Source organism: Emys orbicularis, chromosome 9, assembly GCF_028017835.1.
Source record: "Emys orbicularis isolate rEmyOrb1 chromosome 9, rEmyOrb1.hap1, whole genome shotgun sequence".
In the NCBI taxonomy this organism is placed as follows: Eukaryota; Metazoa; Chordata; order Testudines; family Emydidae; genus Emys; species Emys orbicularis.
The window spans coordinates 17,707,664-17,729,975 of record NC_088691.1 but is presented as its reverse complement, the minus strand read 5'-3'; the positions used below and the strand labels follow the sequence as shown (position 1 = coordinate 17,729,975).

The window sequence follows — 22,312 nt, the reverse complement described above, 5'->3', positions numbered from 1 at the left end:
TTTGGGTGATATCCACTCATGAGGCACTGCAGTGTAGGATGAAGTGAGAAGGACTGGGTGAACAAATGCAACTGCAACATTTGCGACTTGCCCTTACTAGTGAGACACCGTTTATAGACTCAGATGGTTGTAGTCAGACTGTAAGTAATGCCTTTGTTGTAGGCAATACATCCATCTGGTAAAACCAGTACTTGTAAAGCAGTAGAGATCGCTAGTGTGTGTGCATTTATAACCTCAAAATGCTCTAAAACCTTCATTTCATTTAAAATGAAAATAACTTGTTTAGAAAACCAAAGGTTTTCCATTTAGTTTCCCTTCTTTTTGTCCTTTTCCACCCCTTTATTAAACATTCAAAACCAAAAAATGGTTGTTTTCAAAATACATTTTTTCTGTATGAAACAAAAGTGCGTTTGTTAGACATTTTAATTCATATGGATATTGTTTCCCTCCTGCTGTGTATTTTCTGCTGTGTATTATCGGCTGTGTTTTTCTTTAAGGCTTTCCTGGGCCTCGTGGAGATCAGGGACCACAAGGACTTCCAGGACTTGATGGAACAGATGGTTTCCCTGGAAAGATGGGAGCTCCTGGCTTGTCAGGGGCAAAAGGAGCTCCTGGTGAAGTGTTTGGTGCTGAAAGAGGAGCCCTGGGTGAGCCTGGCAGACCTGGATTCCCAGGAAATAAAGGGCTTACTGGAGAACCTGGATTTCCTGGACAGACGGGTGAGTGCCTTTGCTGCTGGTTTCCTGGAATCTGGAACTGTTTATCTTTCCAAAAAAATGTTACTTTCTAGTATCTTCTTGAGGCCAGTTCATCAGTTCCTCTAAGCTGTTTGTAGTTCTGTGTTTACTAAGTTTCCCTGAGCATCTAGTGTAATTCTGAGATGATTTATACAAGTTTTAAAAACAGGTAACTTTATTCTCACCTGGGAAGTAACATCCCACCTCTCACTCTCAGGTGTTGACGGAAGGCCTGGCTCACCAGGTTTTAAAGGCCAACCAGGTAATCCAGGGTTCCCAGGTATTGGTGGATTGCGAGGACCTCCTGGTCCTGGAGGTCCATTTGGCGTTAAAGGAGAACCAGGTCCCAGGGGAGCAGTTGGCTTCTCAGGATCACCAGGTATGTAGTGTCTCCGATGAGGTTGAGTGGCTTAACCAAACACCAAGTTGTTAAATAAGATTTAGAATAGATTTGCTATTTGCTAGGAGTTAACCCGGGGTTGCTATCCAGTGGGGCTGGATGTGTGTATCTGTTCGCAGAATTTGGGCCTCAGGGATAGACTCCTCCCAGCCAGAAATGGTGTTATTGTGCTGTAAGCCATAAGAGGAGAAGATAGAATGTAGTATCTTAAACGTACCAGTTTTTAAATTACTTTGTTATTGCATATTTGCTGGATGAATGATGAATCTCCATGTTCATGCTTTAATTTCATATACATAACAAATTGTTAGAAAAGTGACCCTTGTCAGAAGGCAAAATCCTATTAACTTTGATGGGCTGAAAATTGCTGGGCTTCTCGGCACAACTATATGTATCTTCTTCATCCCCTGAGACAGTGGAAGACCATCTTGATTCCCCCTCCCTTCATGGGCCCAAGGGACTCTGAGTAGAGCAGTGGCTCTTGAGTTGCGCTACGCAAGGTCTTTCCTGGTAGCACAATATGCAACATCATGAGACTCAAGCAAAGGAGAGACCAGATGTTTAGTAGGAAATAATGGTCTGTGAGAACATCTGTCTCTTACACAGCAGTTTGCAGAATGACAAAGCTGGAGAACTATTGGAGGAGAGAAATAAACTGAAGTTATACCCCAAATAATAAAAAAAAGTAACAGGACCAAAAAAATGTCACCATGGCTAAACAGAGTAAAAGAGGTGGTTAGAGGCAAAAAGACATCCTTTAAAAATTGAAAGTCAAATCCTACTGAGGAAAAGAGTATAAACTCTGGTAAGTCAAATGTAAAAGTATAATTAGACAGGCCAGAGAAGACTTGGTAGAGCAAATAGCAAAAGACACAAAAACTAACTGGAAACATGTTTTAAGTATATCAGAAGCAGGAAGCCTGCCAAACAATCAGCAGACAGTCAAGGTGCTAAAGGAGCATGCAAGGAAGAGAAGGCTGTTGCAGAGAAGCTATATGAATTCTTTTGCATAGGTCTTCACTGCAGAGGATGTGGGGGAAATCCCCACACCTGAGCCATTCTTTTTAGTTGAAAGATCTGAGGAACTGTATCAGACTGAGGCGTCAGTGGAGGAGGTTTTGGAACAAATTGATCAATTTAACTGTAGTAAGTTACCAGGTTCAGATGGTATTTACCCAAGAGTTCTGAGGGAACTAAAATATGAAATTGCAGAACTACCAACTGTGGCACATAACCTATTGTGTAAATCAGCCTCTGTACCAGATGACTAGAGGATAGCTAATGCAATGCCTGTTTTTTAAAATGTATCCATAGGCAACCCGCGCAATTACAGGCCATTAAGCCTAACTTCAGTACCAGGCAAATTGGTTGAAGCTATAGTAAGGAACAGAATTACCAGACACGTAGATGAACACAATATGTTGAGGAAGAGTGAACACGGCTTTTGTAAAGGGAAATCATGCCTCACCAATGTATTAGAATTTATTGAGGGTGTCAGAGAGCATGAGAACAAGGGTGATTCAGTGGATATAATATACTTGGTCTTCCCCAAAGCCTTTGACAGGGTCCCTCACCAGAGGCTCTTAAGCAAAGTAAGCAGTCATGGGATAAGAGGGAAGTTCCTTTCATATATCAGTAACTGGTTAAAAGATAGGAAACAAAGGCTGGGGATAAATTATCAGTTTTCACAGTGAAAAGTGGTAAGTAGTGGGGTCCCCTAAGGATCTGTGCTGGGACCTGTGCTGTATAATATATGCATAAATGATCTGGAAAAGGGGTCAACAGTAAGGTGTCAAAATTTGCAGATGATACAAAATTGCTCAAGATAGTTAAGTGCAAAGCTGACTGCGAAGAGTTACAAAGCGACCTCACAAAACTGGGTGACTGGGCAACAAAATGGCAGATGAAATTCAGTGTTGTTAAGTGCAAAGTAATGCATAATGGAAAATATAATCCCAACTATAAATACAAAATGGTGGGATCTAAATTAGCTGTTACCACTCAAGTCATTGTGGAGAATTCTCTGAAAATAAATGCTCAATGGTCAGTGGCAGTCAAAAAAAACTAACAGAATGTTAGGAACCATTAGGAAAGATAATAAAACAGAAAATATCATAATGCCACTATATAAATCCCTGGTACTGTATCTCCACACCTGGAATCCTGTGTGTTTGGGTTTAGGACTCTGCAGTTTAGGTTGCCCCATCTCAAAAATGATATATTAGAATTGGAAAAAGTACAGAGGGCAACAAAAATGATTAGGAGCATGGAACTGCTTCCAAATGAGGAGACATTAAAAAGACTGGGACTGTTCATCTTAGAAAAGAGACTACGAAAGGCAGGTTATGGTAGAGGTTTATGAAAGCATGCATGGTGTGGAGAAAGTGAATAGGGAATTGTTATTTACCCTTTCACATAACACAAGAAGTAGGGGTCACCCAAAGAAATTAATAGGCAGCAGGTTTAAAACAAAAGGAAGTACTTCTTCATACAACTCACAGTCAGCCTATGGAACTCGTTGCCAGGGGATGTTGTGAAGGCCAAAAGTATAACTGGCTTTAAAAAAGAATTAGATCAGTTCATGGAGGATAGGTCCATCAATTGCTATTAGCCAAGATGGTCAAGAATGCAACCCCATTTCCCAGGTGCCCCAAACTTCTGACTTCCTGAAGCTGGGACTGGATGACGGGATGGATCACTTGATAATTACCCTGTTCTGTTCATTCCCTCTGAAGCATCTGACAACTGGCCACTGTCAGAAGACAGGATAGTGGGCTAGATGGACCCTTGGTCAGACCTAGTATGCCCATTCTTATGTTCTTAAATACTAATCTCTGAGTTGCCTCTGAGATTAGCATTATAAAGTGGACACCAAAAAGTATTGTATTTAAATTGGAGGAGGCTTTTTCTCCTGTATAGCTTTATATTCTTGGGGGTTTGCATCACGACTCCCCTGCCTTTAGTAAATTTTTTAAACCCGCTAATTGGTGGATGATAAACTCTAAGTGACTAAGGTTTTGCTGCAGTATTCTTTCTGAGCCATTAATTTCTTTAGTGCCCTTGTGCTTTCTGTTCACATATTTCTGTTTTTCCTTCACCATTTTTCTATTCCATTTACCATCAACTCTCCATTTCTGATGTGTCACTGTTTGGTTATGTATTCTTCACATAGGCTGTCAAGGTGAGAAAATGTGCTGTAGCATAAAAGGTCATGAACTAACTACCTAGCTTTTAATGCTACAAGAATTGCATTGACTATAGGTTGCACCCCTTACTTTAACCATACCAGAGAGCAAAGAACCATTGTATCGAGTATGCTCAGATGGTAACAAAGAACAAAGCCCATGAGGAAAAGTCTTTAATATTCTTAGACTTCAAGCATGTGTTGTCTTTTTCTTCTTTAATTACGCAGATATTGCATTTTATGTTTAAAAAATCAGGTTATAGCTTTAAATGCTAAAATCCAGGGTGCTGCAAAGCTCGCCCATCTGATATTTCTGCTTTATGTGCCATTTCTCAGAAGCTACCTGATTTTTTTTCTTTTTAACGTTGTAGCTGAGCATTCCCTTTTTCAATGGTTTAAGCCTTTACCTTGTTTTTTTTTTCTGAATTAAATGTTTACCAAGGTGCAGCCAGAAACATTCTGACATATGTAGAGACTAAATTGTGCACAAATGGTTTCAACAACGTTAACCCCGGAGATGCTTTTATCATAACACATTCAGCAGCCCATTCCCTTAATTACTAACCGATCTGACTTTTAAGAAGTAGCACCTTAACAGCAGAATGAACAGGCCACTCTTCAGTTGACCCCTTTGGTTGACCAAGATGATGTGGTAGGGACTGGAAGTTAACATTATTAATGCTCCTTATCCCATGCTCTGGTTTGCTGCCTTGAAGTTAAAAGGTAAGACCTGCTGCTATTCTGCACTTAATGGCTGATAAAGTGGAGGAGGAGAATAATTCAAAGGGTCTCCGTGTTGCTGGTTTTGAAGTGATGTAGGCAGGTCTCTTATTGCTGGATGACTAATGTTTTTGCATATCTAAACGTTCTGCCTGCTAGAAGGCTGCATGTGCCATCATTTTGAGGTCCAGCTCTCATATTAAAAACAAGCTACATTTAAAGAACATGCTGAACCGTTCACCAAACTGTCCAGAAGCTTGTATGACAAAAGCTATTGAGTTTGCTTGTATTGATTCAGGACTTCCTGGAGGCAAAGGACCAACTGGCGATGCAGGTCCACCGGGCCCTGCTGGTATGAAAGGCTTCCCAGGCCTAGAAGGTTTTCCAGGACCACTTGGGGACAGAGGATTCCCAGGATCACCTGGGCCTTTGGGTAGAGATGGACGTCCAGGTTTCTCTGGAGCAAAAGGTAATTGTATAAATTAGGAAATGGTCATGCAGGACTGGATTCAGATGCACAGCTAAAGTAACACGAATGATGATTTTAGTCCCTACTTGTTGGAAGAGACTGAAAGTTACAGGGAACTTGTGTTCAGATCCATTCGTTTCACTGATAGATTGCTGATGTGAATGCAGATTGGGTTAGTAATTAAAAGCTGCATTGGACTCTGCCAAAGGATATATCAGTTCAATTCCTAGGGTCCACCACATAGAAACCACTATCTAAATTGGTGTCATTGTCAGCAGAGGGTGTCTATAATAGCATTTAATATTCACATTGAAGAAGTTAACCCTTCTGAAGTTATTACATTTTTTTAACACGTTAAGTATACTGAGGTAAATTGACACAACAGAAATATCAGAAATAGATAATGGAGAAAGGATTTCAGGAATACCAAAGTGTTGTATGTTGTATCGCCTTTTGTCTTGAAAGATAAAAATTATTTAAGGTGCCAGTCACCCAGTACTTTTTTTATCTGATCACAGCCTAATGGGAGAGTGGCAAGTTCTTGACTGGTTTCAGAGTGGTAGCCATGTTACTCTGTATCAGAAAAACAACGAGGAGTCCTTGTGGCACCTTAGAGACTAACTCTGTCATTCTCTCTGGGGAGACAGGTGACCCCTTGGTGGGGAGGACAGAACTACATTGGGGATGGATGTGGTGAGATTTGCCCTCAATAGGGAGCAGTGTCTTAGGTGAGCAGTCAGACATTGTAATTCCACATGGGAGCCGCGAATCTGGCCAAGAAATGATCCTTAGTCCATAGGGATAGGTATAGAATCAGAAAAGTCAGTGTGGGATTGGGGGAAACTATAGATGGTGAGAGAACAAAGAGCTTGGGAAACATCTTAGGGAAGAGAAAACGAAGCACAAACTGGCAGGGAAGTAAAACTCAAAACAGCCATTTAGAGCCGACATTGCTATAGGTTATTTTACGAGGAAAGTCAGTAGTGATTTGAAATCACATGCTGCTCCCATTGGATCAGTTGGAATTGTGTGCTGTAGTGGGAACAGGAATTAGACCCTTGATGGTGAACTGGAAGCTAGCGAGTAAGTGGTGGTGAACAGAGGCTTACTACAGGAATGGAGACGTCTAGCAGAACCCTCCTACGTTTGTGCTTTAGGATTTTTCACTGCCTGGGTTTGCACAATACGCCGTACCCACCTTGCTCCCAACTTCCACTTCTATTTGTATGGAAAATACCTGTAAAGACTCAATTTCTCGCTTTGTTTTACAACTTCTTTCCAAACAGGTGAAAAGGGTCCTCCCGGGTTGATTGGCTTTCCTGGCATGCCAGGCCTGCCTGGTATCCCTGGGGTGAGTGGGCTGAAAGGAATTCCTGGGTCAGCTGGAAGGGAAGGAAATATTGGATATTCTGGACCCACTGGTCTAAAAGGTGAGCTCTGAAAAACAAATGTGACTAAATTACTGGGTTGCTGCAGCAAGGGGCCCAAGTAGGGTGACCAGATACCCCAGTGTTATTGGGACCATCCTGATATTAGGGGGTTTGTCTTATATAGGACCCTATTACCGTCCACCCCATGTCCTGATTTTTCACTGGTCACCCTAGGCCCAAGAGCAGCAAGGGAGGAGAACTGCTTCCATTTTTTCATTGCCAGAGTATTCTCTATTCAGGTGTAAAGTAGCTGTGGCCTGGTTTTCAAAGATGCTGAGCACCTACAGCTCAAATGGCTTCAGTGGGAGTCACAGGTGGTCCGCAGCTCTGAAATCCAGGCCTCTGTGTTTAAACATTCTTCTTTTAAGAGACCCTTCTCTCGTACAGCTTAATTCTCTTACGTCTTCAGGTGACAGGGGTGATCGAGGTCCCCCTGGACTCCTGGTTCTTAGGCCTCCAGAATTGGCATTGGTATTGAAGGGAGACAAAGGCGATCCTGGGTCAGCTGGACTGAGAGGATTCCCTGGACCTAGAGGTATTTATCAGCATTAGAATACGTTCCAAATGAAAGTTGCCACCACTAACCATCCAGTAATTCTGCTTACTCTGGGCAGAGGATGTTTTGTCCATTTAGCAGCCTGCAGTATTGTTACTTTCAGATTCTACAAAGATTTTCCACACAGCAACTCTGAATTTGAATCAAGAGTAGCTCTTCAAAGCTGTGCTTCTTTATTGCAGAAATAATTAAATCTCCTCCCCTTCCTTGCAGGGAGCATTGAAGAATAAGCTTCTTGACTGGGCTGAATGTCTTTATGATGAAGTAGCAACACATTTTTCTTTTCTGTATAAATTTAGGTGATAAAGGATTCCCTGGAAACCTTGGACAACCTGGTCTTCCTGGTTCACGAGGGTCGCCAGCCACAGATAGAGGACTACCTGGTGATGCAGGATTCCCAGGCCTGCCTGGACCGCCTGGCTTGCCAGGACAGAAAGGACTGGCTGGAATCATAGGATTACCCGGATTTCCAGGAGAAAGTGTAAATATGCATCTTCCATTCTGAGTGCACTTAGAAAAATCCCGCGTACTGTATCAGAACAGCAGAGGCTGGCAGTACTTTTGCTTACCGCACCACCTCAGCAATAAAATCAGCTCTCCTCTGGTAATAGCTGGCACTGATAAATGAAAAACATAATTTTCTTTTTTCCCAGACAGATTTTTGTTATATCTGTTGGGGCGCAATTCACTGCTATCAGCACAACCCAGGCTGCAGGCAGTAGGTATGAGGATAATCGTATATTATTTTTTTCCAGGGTTCAGAGGGTATCTCAGGAGCACCAGGGTTTCCAGGGACTGGTGGTTTCCGTGGTCCAAAGGGTAAGAAATTGATTTCCAGTTTCCAGGCCTTTTCCAGAGTGTGACCCAGCAGAAGAGAGTGGGTGAGAGACTGTGAGGAAAAAAGTTGCCAGTTTTTTATTTGCTTGGATGTAAATATTCTAAGCAGCTCTCATAGCAAATAGGGGACAACCCTTAAAATACAGGGATGGGTGGCTGGATGAGTCACTGCTTACCAGAAATCTTCTGAGGTAAATCCACTTGAAATCTGCTCTGTGTATTCCTCCCTCTGTTGTTTAAATGCATTTAGTTCACTGAGAATCACAATGCAGACAGAGGAAGCGCTATTCAAATGTCCCCTGCTCTGGTTGTTTTAAGAGATGCAGTCAGGAAACTTTTTGCAGTGGACCATAAAGCAATGAACAATGCCACATACTCTTATGTGCCAGTAGATGGTGCTCTTTGTTTTAACCACCTACCTACATATGCATATAGGCTGGGGTTTTCAAAGGAATTAGGCTCCCAACTCCCATTGGAATTCAATGGGAAATTCAGTGGGAATTTGATGCTTAAATAGCAAACACGCCTTTGATCCTTCTCTCCATAGCACAATACCAGATACATCCAGAGATCTAGAAAATAATCCTGTATCAATTGTATAAATAAATAGAAGCTATGAAGTTAGAAGCTAGGAGAAAAGTTAGGTGTTACCAGTGATCTAATATGTGGCTTATTGGACCATTGCATAGCTCTGCATCTAAAGCTGATGCAAATATTGTTAAAAGGATTTATTTTACCCCAGGCAAGTAATTTGTTTTGCCTTCGTTGAGTCTGGATTTGAACTGTAGCAAAAGTGTATTTTCAGGAGAAAGGTTAGTAAGCAACACGTAAAAGCTACAATTTAGGAGTGAATGGGTTAATTACAGAATGGTCTAGCAGCACAATCAAGTCCAGAGATCAAAATGTCCCTTTCTTGACTTCTACCAGGTGACCCAGGGGAATCACTTGGAATTTCTGGTGGGTTAGGAGATAAAGGAGAACGAGGGGACCGTGGATTCCCAGGTAAGGTAACCCTTGATGGTTATGAATTTCTGGAATGAAAGCTGCAGGGCTTATTCTTGAGCATTGCTGCACAGGCCTGTGATTTTACTATCTGAATACATTTATTGAGTCTTCTCATGCAGATGAGAGATGTGGGGACTAGAAGCTGGCCCATGCCTGAGCCTGAAAAATACTAAACGCTCCAAAACCAGCCAAAATCCTAATCTCAACCCCAACCCTCAGGTCCCACCTAGCTTCTCATATTCTGTAGGTTCCAGAGCACCCAGTCTCTGGCACCCTGATAGCAGTGTCCAGGCCCCTGTTCAGAGGCCTTTGGTGCAGCAGCATCAGGAAATGCATATACTTCTCATTTTCTTCAGGCCTTTCTCTAGTATAGCTTTTCTGCCAGATTAGAGAGAAGAAGCCGTGTAGCCTTATGGTTAGAGAAGTGGACAGAAAGTCACCTTTCCTGCTGACTTACCCTATGAGTTTGGGCAAGTTATTTTAAATATATCATAGCACCACTTCTAAAAGGATCTCAACCAAAGTGCAGTACAGAGCACTGAGATAATGTCTGCAATGCAAACAGAGTAGCTGTTATGCCACTAAGCTTTGGTGATGTGTAACCTAAGACTATGAACTGGTTTAACTGAAAGGGGGAATGATGCTGGGACACTTTTTTTTATTCTTAAAAAAAGCCATGGGATCATTAACTTCCACCTGCACAGTTTCTAGGGATGGGCAGAAGTTGATGTTGATTAGATGTCTCATCTGAAATGCAGCACCTACCTAGCATTGGACACCAGTGATAGCAAAGTCTTGTTATGAAGTTAGAATTTATAGAACCTGATTTTCAGAAATTCTGAGCACAAACAGTTAAAATGAGACTCTATAACTTTCTGACCCAGTGGGGAGAGAGTCACCCACTGAGCCATAGTGATACAGAAATTACTGTGACTTCTTGATAGTAGAAAGGGCCTTCCTGTCTCTCTCTTCCATTTTTTTTTTATTCCTAGTACTCAGCAGTGACCTGTGATTGGTTGCAAAAGTTCTGTAAAAGGCCAGTAGCCTGCTCCATAGGATATTGCTGCTCATCCCTTGACCTCACAAGGGATATCAGGAGATTATAACAGCAATATCCTATAGTACACTGTAATGGCCATAGCATTGCAAAGCAGAATTGTTAGTTCATGCCCAACCCTTAGATAACAGATCCATGATGGTATGGTCTGTGGTCTGTGATATGATCTAACATGATTTTCACACTTATCATTTAAGGTGAGAGGGGAAAAGATGGGCCAAAGGGTGAACCAGGATACCCAGGAAGCACTGGCATGGATGGGCCTAAAGGTATCCCAGGTGACCTGGGCCGAGAAGGACCACCAGGTATGGCAGTGAGCATAGCATCTAACCAGTGAGGTTTGTAGGATGGCCAAAGATATACTGCTGTGTTGTTTTAGTTTTTGTTCTTATGTTGCTTGTGATAGGGCGGCCTCATCTTAATAGAGAAATAAAAAAAGACCTTTTGTAACAGACACAATGTCATCTGGCACTCTGTATTTTCTTCTATTCTTGGTCTGAAAGGCGGGACCACATTCTATAGTGATAAACCTAGAGGCAGATCCTGCATTGTAACGCCTGGGTAGCATAGCACAGAAGATACAGCCAAAGGGAAAGGGGAGGAGGAAAGCTGAGTTTTAGCCATCTCTGCACCTCCTGGATCCTGGGCTGCTGCTGGGGTTCGAATGATCCCTGATCTGATTTACAGACAGTAATTTACAGCAGTAATTTACTCCATGGCTGGTTCTCCAGCCATTGTCACGACTGACGATATATATAATCAGTGTATATATCTGTGAATTATTTACCCAAGTCTATAATCTGGGCAGATGATGGAAAAATACAGTTGTTGAATAATTTATATGAGAAAAAATAGTGAAATTAATCAGATAAATTGTTTGATAAATCTTATACAGCTAGTTGTTCTGATGACATGTGATAATAGAGAGTGTGCTTTTTGGATTTGTTTTGTCTAGATAGCAGTTTGCACATCCAGCACTTCTACTTTACATTGCCATGAGAGGGTGAAAGACTGCAAATTTGTAAAACAGAGTTGTCCAGTGCTTGCGCTCAACAGTGTGTGTGCATGTGTGAAAGTCCATCCCTTGTCATTTTGTCGCTTGTTTTCAGGCCTCCCTGGAATTGCCGGGTTGCGAGGAAATGCAGGTCTCCCAGGTTCTCCAGGGCAGCCTGGACCTGTAGGATTCATCGGACTCTCTGGGATAGCAGGGCAAAAAGGTGCATCTTTCTTTGACTTTTTCCCCAGCTGGAAAGTTAAATCAATAAACTAGTGTATTGGCTGGGCAGGATATAGCAGACAGCACAGTTGTAGTCTACTGTGCTTGGGCTGGTGTGCATTAGTAACTGCAGCTCATTTCTTGGTGGTGTCAATGTTGGCTCCAGCTGCTCAAAACCATCAGAATGATATCTGAAAAGGGAGAGGCTCTTATCTGATTTTTGAGGTTTGGGTCATAGTAGGGTGTGTTGCAGGTAAAACTATAAAAGCAAGCTCCTATGGGAAAAGCTCCTCTTCTGGCATTAATGTGAGGTGTCTAGAGGAAAATCTTACTTGCATTGGTCTCCAGAAGCAGTAAACGCATGCACAGAGTCTCCTTGTCTTATACATTTCCTTCAGATTAGGTGCTTCTTATATGCTACAAGCTATTGATTGTCCATTCAAGCTTCTATAATGTCTCCTCAGGATTCCCTGGATTTCCTGGTTTAAATGGGCTGAACGGCTTGCCAGGCACAAAAGGGTCACCTGGAACACCAGGTAAAAAATTGCTGCTGTGGTATATTTAGAGGGTGGGGTTTGAGTGACGACATAGTTCGTCACAAAATGGCTCCATTTTAGTCATGTTCTGGATTTCATAGAAATAACAAGGAACCCACATTGTGCATCTAGCGTCAGTATTCTTACTAAATGTGTGGGACCAAATTCTACTTCAATAATGAAGCATTAGCACTGAATTCAGTGGGGTTTCACACATGAAAACGAGAGCAGGATGTCTTCTGCAGGTGCCATTGGGGTTGTAGGTTCTGCCTCAACACCTGAACCAGCCTGTAACCGCTAGGAAGTTAATTTGATGAAAGTATAGGCCTGCTCTATCTCTCATTTCCGTTACTCTGATTTTACCCAGACAACAATTGTATGTTTGGTTGGGTTTTGGCTTAAAGATGACAAGTTGCCGCATAGATCTCAATTACACTGAGCCTGGGCTTGTAGCCCTCGTTCATGAGAGTAGTATCACTGAGGTCTGTGGGCTTCCTCACATGAGTAAGAGCACCAGGCCCTTAGGCTGCATTTAGGAATGTTCTGCTGGATTTTCATATTTTGATGGTAATTTTAATAGTTCTTTTTTTCTCAACAATGTTTTGACAAATCCAAAGAGGTGGGGAAAGACGTTTGGAGAGAGAGGTATATCTAGTCAGAATCATCCTCAAAGTCTGAACGTTTTTAAAATGGTAACAGAAACGTCAGATTTGTAAACTTTAAATTGTAACTGGATAAATGAAAGAAACACAGGCATTACTGGATGCAAACAGTATTAAGACTGAACATAAAAATTCTAGTTCATAAAAATCTCTCTAGTGCTCTCCATGTTTCTCTGATTTATTTTTGGGAAATAAAGCCAATTGTCATATTTTCTGAAGCACTCAAACGATTTGCATTTGTTTTCTGATTTTCATATCTGTGAGAATGGAAAGACTATATGGTATTGGCTCTTGCGAAGCACACCATGGGAAGCATCTCCCAGAGCCCTGCCTCTGTCCTGCAGCACCTCATGCTTCACTCCAAATCTTCTTGAGCAGCCAATGCTGATTGACTGTTCAAAAAAAGAACTGTTCAAAAGACTTGGAAACCAAAGTCTTTTGAACAGTGGGTTCAACTCTGTATTGTGTCTCCTGAGAGGAGCGGCACAGAAGACACAATCCAGAGGGATGGGAGGCAAAATTGACTTTCCCAAGCTGACTATGGGCTTCGCTGGAACCCAGAATCCTTGTTGCACCAAGCACTATGGGCACATCCTTACACCAGGGCTCATGAAAGGAGTAGCATAGGGCTATGCTGCTCTTAGACTGGGAGAATTCTTCCCCAGCTCCTTGGGTCATCTTTACATCCACTGTGCACCACCAGAGCAGCATATAAGGGACTGGAGTTGGGACCAGATTCAGCCCCAGTGATTTCTCTGAACTCCAGCAGCTGAGGGGTGGGTGGCTAACGCTGTATATTGACTGAACATGCAAACGAACTTACAGCAAGCAGTTTTAAAAGGCTCCTCTCTCCTCTTTAAACATGTTTGATTAGGTCTGAGTGAAGCTGGACTGAACGGCCCTGCAGGGCTTCCAGGTCCCAAGGGTGAAGAAGGTTCCCCAGGCATTGGCCTAGGAGCCCCAGGACTCCCTGGGCAGAAAGGATCATCAGGAGACATGGGTAAATAGTAACGACTGTGGAAGCAGATGAATTGTATTGACTAATAGAATGTACTTAGACTTGGGGCAGCTGGGAGTATATGTAGGGTCAGTGTAGTTTAATAATGGAAATTCACAGTCATAAAGATGTGAAGGGGTCATTGGTTTGTAGATTTGTAAACACAAAGTAAAGGTATGGCATGGTCTAATGTACGACAAATGACTGAGTCAATAGTTTGTCCTAGTTTTATAGTTCTCTCGTGGTGCTCTCACTTAATGAGAAAGGAGGTTTGTTCCTTCCCTGGATGGGGATGGGGTGTTGTTTGGGATAACATCCCGTACCCCTTAATTCTACCCATATTGATGTTACACTGTCTACGTGGATCATCCCTGATGATCACAATAGGGATGCAGGCATTTCCTGTTTTTTTTTTTTTTTTTTTTTCAATATTCATCTGTAATTCTAGGTCCTCCAGGTACTTTGGGTCTGCCTGGTTTACCAGGGCCTCCTGGCATCTCTCTTCCTTCAAATATACCTGGGAGACGTGGTGATCCTGGCCGTCCTGGAGTGGATGGGAATCCAGGTATGGAGATGAGAGCCTCCTTAGTGTAGCTTATTTGTGTTATATGCTCTAACAGTGGAAATAGCAAGGTTGACTGCCATTCATTTCCTGTGAACAGCGGAGAAGGGGAAATTGGATTTTATGAGCGGTCAGTCAATCTAATCTGGTGTTTAGAGCAGGGATTGGGAATCAAGAGGTCTGGGTTCTCTGGTCTTTGCTCTGCCACTGACCTGTAGTAAATGGTTTTATTGCACTATGCCTCAGTTTCCCCCGATGTAAAATGGGGATAATAATACTGTGCTTATCCAACTTTGTAAATGCTTTGAGCTCCTTGGGTGAAAGGTGGCAATATAAGTGCAAGATAATGATTTCTCATTAATCACTAGTATGATTTAATTATTTTATTGAGATTTCATCATCATTCCTGTTGTTACTTTTTTATTTGTACTACGGTAGTGCCCGGGAGCCCCACTCATGGACTAGGCCCTCACTGTGCTCGGTGCTGTACAACCACAGAACAAACAGACGTTCCCTGCCCCAAAGAGCATCATTGTACATGCTCGGATAAATCACAGAGCAGTGTGACTCACCAGCTCTCGCAGTGTGAAGGGATGCGAACTCCCTTCGCTGGCAGTTGGGGAACCAAAAGAAATAGAGATTTGACCTAGAACACAATAGTTTGTAGCAAATCCTCCTCCTGGCCTGCTGAGCTGACCGTTATGAAGGGGAAATGATATTTTTTATGTCCATAGGACATCCCTCACCCTGGAAACCTTGCTCCCATGCAGCCAAAGAACGAATGAATGAGTATGCCATCGGGTGGCCAGCTGAGGATAATGGCAGCATTCTGTCTGTTACAGAAACTGATTTTTCTCACCCATTTTGTTCCTAGGTCCCCCAGGCCCTCCAGGTCCTCGAGGGCTCTCTGGCCCAGCCTCCAATCAAGGTGATACTGGCTTTCCAGGTCTCCCTGGAGTTCCTGGTTTGCCAGGCATAAAGGGTGACATGGGACTCCCCGGTCCACCTGGAATTCCAGGAGCTTCAGGACTCAAAGGTATTTTTGTACAGTGCTTTGAAGCTGTCCCCTGGGAGTATACAGAGCTGTCACATGTTGTGAGCATGATAGCTGTGAAATCAGGTCTGATGTAGGTGTGTGGCACTCTGGGATTTGTTTTCTGTTCCGTGAACGCTGAAGGTAGGTTTCTCCAAAGCACTCCATTTTCGCCTACAGTGATGGAGCGACGTTAGGCCAGCCAGCCCTGAGCACTCTTGGAAAATCCCACCTTGCATTTTTTCACTTCTCTTCATTATTTTAGGTAACAGCTGTCCACAGACAGAAATACTATGCTCGTTGTTTGCTGCTGCTGTCTGGGATGCCTATCCCCAGATCCACGTACAGATCTCCCCTCTTCTGTGGGCCAGGAAAAGCCGCTGCCACGGCTCTCTCCTACCCATCCACACATCCTCTGGGCCTCGTCTCGGCCACACCATGGACTTGGGGATCCATGAGGGGCCAGGGACAGAGTGGTCTGTGGGGAGTCAGTCTGTACAGGCAGGGCCAGTGGGGGAGCACATCACTCTTCCTCTGATCCTCCCCAGTAGGAAGCGTGGTTCTACAGGAGCTATAGAGCTTGGGAGCCAGACGAGGAAGGACACTGGAGATCAAAGCTGCTGTGAGGGCACAAGGCCTCTGGCAGGTTCTCTGGGTTTGTGGGTGGGCTCCAGAGCCTATTTGTGAGAGCAAACCCTGCCCCCTGGGGGTTGTCAGTGAGGAATTTCACATGGGGAAGATACCTCCTCTCCAGAACCCCCTCCCAGGGGTTTTTCCACAAGAGGGAATGACGTTTGTAATGATTTCAGATTAAGTGTAAGATTCCCTGCTAATAATGTTACAGTGGAGGCTCTCACAAAGCTGCCCTGCGGCTGTGTCAGTCGATTGTGGGAATCAGAATTGACACAAGGGTGTGACTATGTAGTTTAGAACCACACCTCTGCCACTGGTGCATCTGCCAGTATTTCACTCAGGGATTCGTTTTCAAGGTCCATTACTCGTTGCTCTGTATCTTCTCAGGTGTGAAGGCTGAGCCAGGCTTTATGGGGATGCCAGGTAAAGATGGGCTTCCCGGGGACCCTGGAATTCCTGGTCTGAAAGGTGAAACTGGTCGTCGAGGTAAGCACAGGATGACTTGGAGAGCTGTACTGCATTTGCAAACAGCTTGTGGGGTGGAAGGTGAGGGAGCACAGTTAGCGGGTTTCTGTTATTTTGGATTTTGTTCCTTTTTTCCACCCAAGTATAAAGCCTGAGCTTTTGGTGACTTTTAAATGGGGATGGGCATAAACCAGCAACTCAGCTCCAAACATGCCCGGACTTTCCGGAAGTTGGGAACCAGTCTTTGCAACTTTGTTACTTAAAATGTATCTTCTTTAGTGTTTTCTCTGTGGAGACAACGGCTTGCAGAAATTGGAACTCTCTCTGTTTCTGTGTTGATCTTTCTGTCAATCTCTGTGTCTTTCCTGCTGGGGGGTGGGGGGGAGGATTACTGTTTCTCCCCCAGATCCCCAACAACCTGTATATGTAGCCAAAAAAATAAAAAAGGGGCTGGGACTTAAGGAAATTAGGGACTTTTAACAAGAGCTGGGGAAGTCATGGGAATATACCCAGTGCTAACATACAGGGCCTTCTCAATTTGTTGAACTACATCCTTGTATTAGTAGATCATCCTATCTGTGCACTTTATGTGGGGTGCTTATGGTGCCATTTGTGATGTGTACAGGTTTCCCAGGCCTACCAGGCGCTCCAGGCCTAGTACCAAAACCAGAAGAAGTCATAGTTCCTCCAGGGCTACCTGGTCTGCCAGGAATTGATGGTGTCCCTGGCTATGCTGGAGATCGTGGATTTCAGGGACCAGATGGGCAGCAAGGTAAAGAGCACTGCATCAAATAAGTGAAACTGAAACATTGGACTTCTTGCATTCACAGGAAACTGCTTTGTAAATTGTGCTGTCAAAGTTCATATGCTTTTCTTTAGAAGCTTTGTAATGGAAATGACCACAGCGTATCTATCTTTTTTTTTTTTATTAGACCCGGATAGAAATATTTTCTTGTACATTATGTTCACGGGATTTTATAGCCTCTTTTGTGTTAGGTTCATGGAATTGAAAGCAGCAGTCATGATGCAGTTGGCATGATGGCAACGCAGATCTGGCAGCAGATCTAATCAGTCTGAGAATGATTCATCATGGAGAATTATTGGGATTGTGTCAACATGAAATACTATAATACTTTAGGAACCTAATTTTGCACTGTTGTAATTTTGCCATTGACTTCAGTGGGTGCAGGATCAGGTCCTACATACCCACCACTGCAATGCTGAATGTTCCTTGTAATTTGGGAAAATAATTACAACTTAATGTTAAATATTAACACAATTTCTCACTATGTGCAAGCTCTTGGAGAGACAGAATCCCAGCAGGTGTCTGCTCTTTCCCCTGCACACTGGTCTAAAGCACAAAATGACAATATTAAACAGAGACCTCAAGTGCTAATCCCATTGAATTGTAGAGCAGGTGGGAGAGGGGAATTTAGATGCAAATCCATGGATCTAAACTTGCCATTATGTAACTTTGGATCATATGAGATCCAAAATTGGAGGAGGCCCATTTTCTGATTTGAATGTGGCTGAAATCAATCAAGGATAGCTGCTTCTGTAAGGTTTTAGCCCCAAAATGATGGCAGTCAGTTCTGAGACCAGGTAATCTTTTCTCTGTTTACAATGGCAGAAATCTTGAGAGATCAGATGAAAATAATCATGAAATTTTACTGGCATCATATCCAAACCTGAATCCAAGTGCTGCTTTGGCTTCAAACTCAAATCCACCAGAGCCTAAGCCTGACCCAGATCTGAACACTGTCTCTTCTGTTCATTTGTAATCCCTGAACATGTTATACGCATCAGGTCGTAGGCCATATTGAATCAGGGTGCCAAGCTATTTGTTTGTGACAAGAATTGTTAAGTTTAAGCCCTCAGCATTGCTAATCATGACACATCCGTCTGTTGATGCCAGGAGTGAAAGCTTTGATGTAAGAAGCAAATTAAATAACAATCATTACATTTAATTACAGGTCCAAAAGGTCTGTCAGGCAGATCAGGTCAGGTGGGACATCCTGGTTTACCGGGGTCAGATGGCATAGTTGGGGATCCAGGAACCCCAGGTATTCCAGGGCCACCAGGATTGGAAGGTAATTTTATTCTTTAATTTGTTCTTTTGATATTCTGAGTGCTCCATCAGCAAGATTCCAGATGGCCTCCTAATGTAGTGATGTTGCCCAAGGCCTCAGACATCACAGAAATTACACATTATAGACGTAAAAAAGAAGGACCTATGTGGTGCCCAAGATCTTGTGCCTTGTGTCTGCATTGATATGAATTTCACCTTTAGTGAGACAGTTGGGAGTAAACTCAGCAATTGCATACTCTAGAGCATGCTGCAGTGGATATCTGTCACTACTGATGATTAAGGCTACGATTTTGTCACAGAGGTCAAGGAATCCATGACTTCCAGAGAGTTCTGTGACTTCAGCCCACAGCTGCTGGGAGCTGTATGGTCCCCCCACCGCCCACGGTGGCCCGGCAGGTGTGGGTATGGGCGGCAGGGGCCCTCCGGAGCCCCAAGCCGCCGAGCTTGTGGGAAGCAGGGGCTCCTCTGCAGCTCCTGGCCACCCCGGGTGGTGGGAAGCCTGGAGCTCCAAGCCCCCACAGGTGGTGGGGGCCCCCAGATCTCTTAGCCGGGCCCCCCACAGCTGCCTAGTTGCTGTTGGAGGTGTGGGGACTCCACAGCTCCCCATTTTGTCAGGGATATTTTTAGTAAAAGTCACCGACAAGTCAGGAACTTCCGTGAATTTTTCTTTATTGCCTGTGACCTATGCGTGACTTTTACTAAAAATATCCATGACAAAAATCTTAGCCTTACTGATGATTCATTGTATAGGATGATGGACACCTTTCTAGCTGTAATAAACAGGGAGTCATCAGGAGGATTTGGAAGCACAGGAACAGGACATTCACTGTAGAATTTGAAAAGGAGTGAGTCAGAGAGAAGAAATGTGGTTGGAGTGGGACGGTGAATGGGAGGTACATCCTGGTGCTTGACTGACAGTCAGTGTGTCTGGATTTTGTTCCTGGCTATACCACAGACTAGCTCTATAACCTGGGACAAGCTACTGAACCTCTGTGCCATCAGGATAAAACACCACCACCTACTGCACTAGTGTGGGAATTAACGAGTGCTGGAGGTCCTCACCCAGAAGGGCAAGGCAGAATTACTGTATTATGAACTACAATTGCGAGTGCCTGCATACCACAGTGATTGGGTGAGACAGAAAAATTAATGGTATGGAAAAGTGAGTCAGTACCATAGGGTACTGATTGGCTTTGAGACTCAGCTAGGCCTATTCGATCACATGGCAACCATCAATACTTGAGCTTTACGTTGTTGTTTAGTTGTGACAGAAGTGACATAAATGCCCAAACACAAGGATGGATGCAGAAAGTCAGCTATCTTACATTGTACTCGCAACATGTGACTGACTTTTCTCTCCCAGGTGTCTCTGGAAAGCCAGGCCCATTTGGTTTGCCTGGAATGCCGGGTCGGGGTGTAGGCGTTGGATACACTTTGGTGAAGCACAGCCAGTCGGAGCAGATCCCGCCATGCCCAATTGGAATGAATAAGCTCTGGGAGGGTTACAGCTTGCTGTATGTGGAGGGGCAGGAAAAGGCGCACAACCAGGATCTCGGTAAGTCAAAAAGACTCTGTCACAAATGAGGCAGGACAAATTCCACTGCCCCATACACACTGCACAACTCCTACTGATTTCACTGGGCTTTGTAAGAAGTGTGACTCTGAGGTGGAATACGACACTGAGGGTGCAATGATACTTGCCACTTGCATATCGTCTGGATCTGGTCTTTAATAGCTCTTGCCTTTTGGCAGCAGCTTGATGTGCCCTTTGTTCTCCTCTCCATTCCCACCCAGGTTTTGCTGGCTCCTGCTTGCCTCGCTTCAGCACCATGCCATTTATTTACTGCAACATCTATGAGGTGTGCTACTATGCCAGCCGAAATGACAAATCCTACTGGCTCTCCACCACTGCTCCTATTCCTATGATGCCAGTGAGCCGTCTGGAGATCCCACAGTATATCAGTCGTTGCTCGGTGTGTGAAGCACCTTCCCAGGCTATTGCAGTACACAGCCAGGACATTACCATCCCGCAGTGCCCCGAAGGCTGGCGCAGCCTGTGGATTGGATACTCTTTCCTAATGGTGAGAAAATCGATTTGTTAATGCAAAGACGGTCACATTGTATGAGGCTTGTTTTAATATTGGCAGTTCATCTTTGACTCAGCCACTAAGTTTGCTAGTTTTAACAGTTGTGTCCAAGAAACCTAAAGCTCCACAACAAGCTGACTTAAGGAGTTCCTTGTGCATTACCAGCAGACCTAGAATAACCTCAGCCATTTTGTTGCCATTTAGCTAACTTCTCAAGTGTATTGATAAAGTTCATGGTGGGGTGGAAGAAACAGAACACTTCCATACTAGCAAAGAGAGTAATGGCCCTTCAGACCTGATTCCTTTAAACATCAAAAAGGCTAATTAACTATAGAGAGACAAGGTGGGTAAGATAATATCTTTTACTGGACCAACTTCTCTTGGTGTGAGAGAAAGTTTTCGAGCTTACGCTCAACTCTTCCCAGACCTGTAAGCCCAAAGACTTGTCTTTCTCACCAATGGAAGTTGATCCAATAAAAGATATTAGCTCACCCACCTTGTGTCTCTAATATCCTGGGACCAACATGGCCACACCACTGCAATTAAACTATAGCACAGATTTAACCCCTTCTCCCACGCTTTTTCCAGAAATGTTCTACAATGAGATTTCCTGGTAGTTCATTAAAGTGCGATTGCAAAGTGATTCTAAAAATAGCATTATGAGATTCTTTATTGTCTCTCAGTTTTCAAATTTGCTCACTTTGTAAGTGAAAAGCTGTTTTTTTAGATTACCAGAATCCTATATTCAGCCCGGGGTTTGCATTCTTGTGCTTCCCCCGTAACTCCGACCCAAGTGACATGTAGCTACAGGTGTCATGGGGGAGCGATCTAGATCTCCCCATTTTGTTCACTGCAACAAATGTATCCCATGAGTCCCTATGTAACTGCCTATTTCCTTCTTTTGGAACTCAATTAAATGACCATATTCATTCTAGCACACTGCAGCTGGCGCAGAAGGCGGAGGTCAGTCCCTTGTCTCACCCGGCTCTTGCCTTGAGGATTTCCGTGCTACTCCTTTCATTGAATGCAATGGTGCCAGAGGAACCTGCCATTACTTTGCAAACAAATACAGCTTCTGGCTGACGACAGTCGAACGCACGCAGCAGTTTGTCGGTGCTCCTCCCTCAGAAACTCTGAAAGCAGGACAGCTCCGAACACGAGTCAGCCGTTGCCAAGTATGCATGAAGAACTTGTAGCAAAAACCACCCAAACAAATAAAACTTTGCTACCTAAGAGTTTAAACCTCAATCATTGGAAGAAGAAATATAAACACAAGCCCATTCTGCTGGTGGTTTGTGGATAAGTTACAACAGCCAGAACACTGTAGAAATTATGTTTTAGATCCATAAGAAACGTGACTTCACACAGAAGGAAGGGGGGACAGACTAATGCTCTGAAACCTCTGACTGTTTTGTGGAACATGGTGCTACACTTTTGCTTTCATGTTTGTTTTCCTATTCATGGCTACCTCAGAAAGTCTCTGTGCCTTTCTCATTCAGATTGCAGAGTGACAAGCACTCCATATTATATCACCCATCCCTTTTATGCACTCATCTATAGCCAATGATAGATTTTCTTAAATAAGTTGGTGCTTCACTGATGAGTTGGCTTTGCAGAAAGCATTTGGCATGGCCTAG

General features: G+C 43.6%; 1 protein-coding gene across 1 annotated transcript in view; it reads left to right on the top strand.

Moving 5' to 3' along the window:
- The window catches only part of LOC135883685 (collagen alpha-6(IV) chain-like), a 127,191-nt gene extending 105,320 nt beyond the window's left edge, over positions 1–21,871 (top strand). The window contains 22 exon segments of the mRNA XM_065410919.1: positions 498–719; positions 955–1,116; positions 2,151–2,283; positions 4,310–4,318; positions 5,340–5,510; positions 6,797–6,940; positions 7,350–7,475; positions 7,796–7,977; positions 8,252–8,315; positions 9,261–9,335; positions 10,593–10,700; positions 11,505–11,612; positions 12,076–12,147; positions 13,684–13,809; positions 14,255–14,371; positions 15,243–15,404; positions 16,422–16,520; positions 17,125–17,271; positions 18,473–18,589; positions 19,952–20,143; positions 20,383–20,669; positions 21,611–21,871. Of these exon segments, the coding sequence (XP_065266991.1) occupies positions 498–719; positions 955–1,116; positions 2,151–2,283; positions 4,310–4,318; positions 5,340–5,510; positions 6,797–6,940; positions 7,350–7,475; positions 7,796–7,977; positions 8,252–8,315; positions 9,261–9,335; positions 10,593–10,700; positions 11,505–11,612; positions 12,076–12,147; positions 13,684–13,809; positions 14,255–14,371; positions 15,243–15,404; positions 16,422–16,520; positions 17,125–17,271; positions 18,473–18,589; positions 19,952–20,143; positions 20,383–20,669; positions 21,611–21,871 (3,084 nt within the window).
- The last annotated feature ends 441 nt before the right edge of the window (positions 21,872–22,312 follow it).